At 41.5% G+C, this 8,083-nt stretch overlaps 1 protein-coding gene across 3 annotated transcripts in view; it reads right to left on the bottom strand.

Moving 5' to 3' along the window:
- BORA (bora, aurora kinase A activator) overlaps window positions 1-8,083 on the bottom strand; it is a 30,540-nt gene that overhangs the window by 22,052 nt on the left and 405 nt on the right. For all 3 annotated transcript variants that reach the window (XM_014517164.2, XM_006018132.2, XM_025197305.1), the window contains exons 2-4: window positions 6,252-6,422; window positions 4,778-4,884; window positions 2,444-2,489 (exon numbers count right to left, since the gene is read on the bottom strand). In XM_014517164.2, the coding sequence (XP_014372650.1) occupies window positions 2,444-2,489; window positions 4,778-4,884; window positions 6,252-6,407 (309 nt within the window). In that variant the 5' untranslated portion in view covers window positions 6,408-6,422. The remainder of the gene's footprint in view (window positions 1-2,443; window positions 2,490-4,777; window positions 4,885-6,251; window positions 6,423-8,083) is intronic.

Below are 8,083 nucleotides of genomic sequence, written 5' to 3'. Positions count from 1 at the left end.
TGGATGCTTTGCCCCAAAGTTTGGTGTCATCGGCGAACTTGGCCAGTCCGCTTCTGACTCCAGTGTCCACATCTTAATGAAGATGCTGAACAGTATGGGTCCAAGGACAGAGACTTGGGGGACCCCACTGGTCACAGGACACCATGATGAGTGACGTCCATCAATTACTACCCTCTGGGTCCGACCATGGAGCTAATTTTCCAGCCAGTGGATCATGGTGGACCCAAGGTGACAATTGGCCAGCTTCACCAAGAGGTGATCATGGGACACCAGATCGAAGGCTTTTTTGAAGTCAAGATATATGACATCAATCTCTTCTCCCTTGTCCAGGTGATAGGTCACCTGGTCGTAGAAGGAAATGAGATTGGTCAAGTAAGACCTACCCACAACAAACCCATGCTGGCTATCCCTTAAGATGTTGGCGTCGGCCAGTCCATTAAGGATGGCCTCTTTAATAAACTTTTCTAAGATCTTCCCCGGGATAGAAGTCAGGCTAATGGGCCTATAGTTAGCCGGATCCACTTTCCTCCCTAGCTTCTACTCCTACTGCTCTCCACACCTTCACTAGATCAGTGTGATCCCAGTCTGGGAAAGCCATGGGAACCAGCAGCGGTTCTAATCTTCACAGTCCCCAAGAGGAGTCAAGCCACAAGGAAAGATTCCTTGCACCTTCTCCAGACCAGGTCTCTGGAAAAGCAAGGAGTAGTAGGGCCAACCACCCAACCCATTCAGTCTGGGACAACTGGAGGGAGCATTGTCCTATTGGTGAAAGAGCTTCTCTTGCAAGGAAGATCATTTAAGTATTGACCTAGTTTTTCCTGGATGAGACATATTTCCCAAAGGAAAAATTAAAAGTTTGTATGTTCATAGTTTCTCCCGAGAGAGCGGGACAATTCCCCATAGAAATAAAGCACCTGTACATGGTCTATGTAATCCAGATATGTCAAAATAAAATACTGCAACACAGTCTCATGGGTTTGGGCTTAAATGAATAGCAGATTTTCCTAATGAGATATACGACATCAAGGGCTTGCTTCATCTCAGACCATTACTACATGGTATAAGTCCAACATCTCATCGTCTTCTGAACCTTTACACAAAAGTATATTTAACTTGGAAATGCATTAAGATGTCTCAAACAAGGCAGGCAAAGATATCACCTTCTCTCTTTTTCTTCTTTGTGTATTAAGTTTTGATAATCAACATCACCAATCTTAAATTTATACGACTTGCTGCATACAAAAACATCTTTCTTTTTTTAAAAGTTTGTTTCTGTGTCACTCCATGAAGGTTTTCCTTTTCTTTTAAATGTTCTCAATCTAAATGACATGGGCATAAAAGGGTACACCTAGACACACTGTGTCTCTACTGCTGTGGCACCTCTCATTAGACCCAAGACACTCCTCAGAATATGCCAGTTCTTGGTTTTCACTTGTTTTTTGATTATGGAAATTAATAAAACAATTCTTCAATTACAAAGAACTCCAAAAGACCACAACCATTTTTGACACTATGAATTCCTATTTGAAATCTATGGAGTTACATATACGTGCTTGTTTCTATACACAATAGGGCTGTGCAGAACACCTGTGTTTCATTTCAGTTTCGGCATTTTGGAGAAACAGTGTTTCGAATCATTGTCCCATTTTGTTTCAGCCGAAACAGTTTCGGAGCCGTTTTGGAATTTCGATGGTATTTTGGTGTTTCAGCCATAGGCTATAGTGGGGAAATATAAAACTGCCCCATAACTTTATCATTTTTTGCCTGATTCGGATTAAAAATGCAGGGATGCTAGCTCCCTCTGAGGCCATGAAGCCTGCTAAGTTTCAAGGCGATAGGTGCAGGGGTTTCTGGGAAACTGCACCTCAAACTCTTCAAAGCAAAACTAGTATCACTTGCCAGCAGCATGCTGTCATCCCGCATGCAGATCCGGGGGGCCCGCTCCCCCTAGGAGGAGTCTGGCACAGCCTCACAGCCCTCCTGGGGGGTGTGGGCCCCCAGATCTGCATGCGGGATAACAGCAGGCTACCACTGCCAGCTGGTGCCAGCGCCAGCACTGGGTTCTTCCCAGCACTCAGCACAGGATGCACTGGGCAGACTCGAGTGCTGGTGCTGGCCCCAGCTGGCAGCAACAGCATGCTGCCATCCGCACGGTCCACAGCCGGTGAGTGAGGAGCTTTAAAAACAAAAAATAAATTTAAAAAAAAGCCCTGCACTTACTGGCTCTGGCAGTGGTGACTGGGGCCTGAGGGCTTGTGGCAGAGCCCCTGCCCCGCGCAGCACGGGGCAGCGGGGGATCACCACCCCTCCCCCACCTCACATCTACACCATCACCATCACACAGGTGCAATTCGGCACAGCAGGGCGCTGCATGCTGCACTACTGTTCATTTTACTTGCATAACATTAATATACAATTTAATATAAATATCAGTCTTATTTACCTCTTCAATTGCTTTTTGTCTTTTGTCTTCCATCTCTTTATCTAGTCTAAATAAAGAAAATTAAAAAGCAGCAAGTTACAAATACTGTTATTATATTTGAGGTTCTAGAAATTAGAAGTTCATTAAGTGTACACCATTTAATAATCTTAAACTAAAACTAAGTATCAAATTTTACCAGATAAATCCATGCTAGGAATAATTCTTATTATGTGCAGTTCCTCTGTAACTATCTACTTTAAAAAAACCCAAAAAACTAAGTTCCACAATAGACAATTTTAATAGCAACACTTGAAAAAAATAGTCCTCATAATAGATCTCTTCTTCCATCTAAATCCTGGAATAAAATAGAGCTTTGCTTATAAAAATAGTCTACTTTTAAAATTACTATAATGTTAAATATATCCTTATTTTAAACACGACAAAGAGATTTACTATGAAGAATAATACCAGGTAGAGGGGGGAAAAAACCCCAGTGGAAAGCACATAAAGAAACATGTATATAAATGTAGTTATTTCTGACAGTTTCTACCTGTCCTCAGTGTATAAATCCCTTTTCAAACGGTATGCACGTTATCCATCTTATCCCAGCCAATATACAAGAATCCCAAATTTCCAGTATGAATTGTCTAGTGCCTTCCTTTTATATAATCTTATACAAAATAGTAATTCCAAAGAAATCTTATGTTAAATTATATTATAGTTTTCTGCCAGTTCAATTTTCTAACCATTATTCAAATCATTTATTTAACTGCGCCTTTCAGTTTTCCCTCCCTGTCAACAAAGTATGTATTAAAACTCTCCTTTCAGTAATTAATAACAGTATAATTCACAACCAGAAGAAACTCATACTGACGATTAGTTGTATAACCTCTTGTACAGAAAAGTATTTCAAGTGTTTGTATACGGTTATTATATGTGAATAGTTTCAGAACATGTTTTTATATTTAGAAAACATTTGGGACAAATACCTGAATAACTGATGGAGCTATAAATTAGTTCAAAACACTATATAGAAGCCCTTGGCTGCATTACTGAACCTGGTTATTTATAAGTATGTTCATCCTCTGTTATCTCCCTTTTTCCAGTCATTTTTCTGACTAGTTTTGCAATACCTCCAGAAAATTGCCACATATAACTAAAAATACAGATAGAACCAGTGGCAAGACATTGTAGTGAAAGCATCAACAGTGACATAACTAGGGACCTACTCAAATCACAGTTTCATGGATACTGTAGATATTGCGAAATCCACAGGGAAAAAAAAAATTAAAAAAAAATAAAAACTTACTAGAAATAAAATGCTAGCTCCCCAGTGCGAGCCGGCAGTCTTCCTGGCCACGCACACTGGCACTAAGGGGGCTGGCAGCACTATGGCAAGCAAGCAAGAGCCACTCCCACCCCACACTGCTGACTGGCTGAGAGGGCTACCTGTCATGCAGCCCTGCCCCTCTCCACCCATCAGTAGCAAGAGGCAGAGCCATATGACAGTGAGCCCCCTCTACCAATCAATCAGCAGCAGTGGGGAACTCCACCAGGGTCCCTCAAGCAGAGGCACAGGGAGCCCCGCCACAATAAGCCCGTAAAAATGGGAGCCAGCCCCGCAACCTGCCCATGAAATTGGCTGGCTGCCACCTTGACTTGGGTAGATCCCTAGACATAACTCTTATGATACCACTATGGTTGCTGCTGCATATGAAAACTGTGAAAGCTTGGACAGTCTCTTGCGTAAAAATACAGGACAGCAGCTGAGACCAGACTGCGTTGTTGTAACAAAACTGCCACAAGAAATATCAAACTCTGCTAATGGCTTGCAACCCATTAGGCACTGAAACAGTGGAGTGCTTGCAGTACCCAATACCAGACCCATGCCATAAAATAATAAAAGTGGTTAAAGTTGTTGGCAGAGTCCTGATGCACTCATCACATGTGTGTACCTAAGAAAGCCCTACACCTGTGGAGGTGTAGGAGAGTTGGTCAGCCCTGTAAAGGCAGGAAAAATAAACTAGAGGAAATTCCCCACATACCAGTGACTGAAAGGTGTGCTTCTGCCCAAAATCTGCCCCAGGTAATCCAGCCTCTTTACAAGATTGTTCCATGGAGCTTGGCATGACAAATAATGGAGAGGCAAGATTTTATATCCATAACAGAGACTTAAAAAAAAACAAACTAAAAATCTAAATAACTGCAGGGAAAAAAGCAATGTTATATGCACTAACATTTAATAGAAAATGTTCACTCTTTATAGAGATACATTAAAAATGTACATGTGTAAGCACAACTTTCAGGTATTCAAATATTACTTCAGTTCACTAGGTAAAACAACAAGCAACATACCTAGCATGACTTAAATACATTGCTTGACGTCGAACATCTTCAGAGTCAATTTCCACAGGATTTATTAGAGCCAGCTGATCAATAGACCACCTAAATTTTCCTGGGGTCTAAGAAAAGAACAAAGAGCATAGTGCTTACTATTCCAAGCAAAGGAAACAAAACCCACAGATCTTTAAAAGGAACGGCACTTTCATTACCTCACTAAGATGGCAGCAATTGTTTCAATCAGTGAAAGCTAGATATTTAAACAACAAAAAAGGAGAAAGTGACTACTTACATTTTAATAATTTTATTTTTAATAACCAGTACCAATACCATAGGAAGTGAAACAACAAAGTATATCTACTATTTTGCATTAACTGATGCTTTCCATTATCGAAGCTCTTAACAAATGTGTCTCAGAGAACTACTATGAGAATACTACTATGCCCCTTTCACAGATGAGAAATGGAGATGGAAGTGGTAAATGATGCATCTAAGGGTCAGATCCAGTTCAGAAATTAGGTCCCTAAATTCAAAACTGAGATCCAGAAATAGCTGTTCAGCTGCCATCTAGCCCTGTAGGAGCCTGAAGTCATTGGTGCCTAGAAAATTTTGAAGTCAAGAAGTATGTCACCTAGAGCTACATCTCCACATGTGGCATGAGATGATTCCTGTCTGAACAACTAGGGCCAAAATTATACCAAAGACCAGCTAAAATTCAAAACCTAGAAAGTCCCCTACCTAAGTCCCCTGATAGACATGAACTGTATCTTCAGAGCACACCTAACATGCACCCATATACAAGGCTCCATTCATACAAAAATGCAGTTATGGCTCCTTTCTTTTTAAAAAGGGAAAGAAGGTGCTAGTGGTGTCCATCTTATGTGATAGCCCAGTAGCTACAGACCTCACCAGAGACCCAGATTCAAACCTACATCAACTACCTCCCTATGGAGTTATTCAGGTAACCACCGGACTCTGCATGTTCTGTGGTAGAGACGCTTCCCATCCTCCGTGTTGAAACTAGGCTACTGTATAGAAGAGAGTTCAAGCCTTAAACAAGGCCAGATAAAGCATGGAGTAGGGGGCATTATGACTATTGAGTTCAAACTTACACCCAGCCTACTTGAATCAAAATGTTGGAACAAGTGTTACTGCAGACAGCATTTCTCTAAAGAAAACCTAGCTAACCAGTATTGTTCATCTTTAACTCAACAATACGATTAGAATAAGTGTCATGTACAACTAGCTGGGTTTTCTTAAAATCACTAAAACTGCAGTAACATCAAGACTTTCAAAACAGTTACACAGCACTACAAACAAACCAACCATAGTAATACTGTAAGTTTCCACAGAAGGAACTATGTTTAAATTCTTGTAAAAATATTTCAAGTTGTATTACAAATCATGTGTACTTTACGAAGTGTGAAAAATGTGTATGTGGAAGTATTGCTATTTCTTCCATATTCATGTACTAAGGATTAAATCTTACCGATGAGGCTTTCGTTGATTTAAAGACAGAAGGACTGGAAACAACGTGTTCCTGCAGACTATGGTAATCACTTGGACTTTCAAAAGGGTTCAGAACAGCAACCCGTCCTGGAGTTTCCGGTGTTATATGCATTTTAGCTTCTTTTCTATCACCCATAACACAGTACAATACCTAGAAGGAAATTAAGAAGTTATAATTTTAGATCATTCAGTACCCCATGGTTTTGCAGTAAGAAACGATCATTTCGAGAAACATTAGCAATTCAAAATCTAGTCAGACTGAAGAGAGTACAAGAAGTTTAAATTTGGTCAGTTTTCTGATCAGTTTCAGATAAATCAGAGAAAGAGAATTAGGCCCCTGCTACATGAGACACATGTTATGCAACTAACTGGTTAATTGTGCAATAAGTGTAGACCAGTTACATGTGCAAGGTAGTTATCATGCAATTAACTGGTTAATTGCTCAATAAATTTAGGCCAGCTACAAGTACACTGTAATTATCACAGGATAATGACTCTATGCCTGGTTTCTATACCTGGCTTTAATTTGAATGTGAACCTCAGTGAATCCATCATTCAGATGCCATTTTCGTTGACCCAGTACAGACCCCAAAAAAGGTTTACTAGATAAGATAGCTAAATATGCCCCAGGATATTTTGAAGAGCATCTCAACAGACATGTGGGGATTGCATCCCTGGATCAATGCCAGAAAAGCAGCCATGTGTTCAGCCACTAACTAAACTCTAACTGGAAGGGCAACATGTACACAGCTATCACATGACTTTTGTGTTCCAGGACAATTACCTGCACAACTGGTCCCAGGACATGAGAGATGCCTGTTCATACCCTAAGCATGATCCTATTCCACCCAGTTTGAATTCCCGGCCAATCATCCAAACCCATACACCTTGCTTTGTAACTGCACTGATCTTAACTTTAAGACTCCATCTCAAAAAAGTAGCAACAAGGAGGTGGAGAAGGATCCAATACGGTTTTAAGTTTTCCTGGGGCTTTCACAGTGGAAGAGAACCACGCCTAGGGACTGTTGAAACAGACGGAACAGCATCTGGCCTCAAGTGTCTGAAGAAACCTCTTTACTGAAAGGCTGTATATGGAAAGCATAACGGTATACAGGTACCACTCAAAACCATGCTTCTCCCAGAGAAGACAGGGCCTTTTCTGAGATAAAACCTGCATCCTCCACCCCCCCTCCTACCCCCGAAAAATGAGTTCAGGGAAAATGGGATGTGCATTATATGCAATAAATACCGATCCCCAAGACAAGTCAGTCCAGAGGCTGCTGCGACTATTGGGGTACCTCAGACCCTGTAACAACCCTCCTCCGCTCCACGCTGTGTTTGACTAGCTTTGTGCACTCTTGTCAGTTGAAGCCCCACCCAGCCCTTGATACCGAGTCCCCAAGGTCTGGAAATTTTGTGGGGGAAAGCAGTGGCTGCATTAACTAGAGTCCCAAGCCAGACGACATAGCCCTAGCATCGACTGGAGCCAGCACACAGAATTAGAGAGCAGCTTTAGCCCCCAGTTACCACAGGCAGGGGTTGAATCCAATGAGTGCCCTTTAACCCATCACACCAGATTGGGCAGATGAGAAATATCTTGATTGGGCACATGGCCCCAGCACTGCCTTAGTTGTATGCTTATCCCAGAAAGTAAGAACTTTTTCCTCTCTCTTCAAGCTGGCCAAGAAAGTCAAGTGACACATGATGCACAGGGCCTGTGGCAGGCTAAAAAAAAGCCACACTATTGCCACTGAAACTTTATTTCTAGGAAATTAAGTGAAATATGCAACCAAACCTGGAGGGGCAGTGGGG

Source organism: Alligator sinensis, unplaced genomic scaffold, assembly GCF_000455745.1.
Source record: "Alligator sinensis unplaced genomic scaffold, ASM45574v1 scaffold241_1, whole genome shotgun sequence".
NCBI classification, from domain to species: Eukaryota; Metazoa; Chordata; order Crocodylia; family Alligatoridae; genus Alligator; species Alligator sinensis.
This window is presented reverse-complemented; position numbering and strand designations above follow the sequence as displayed.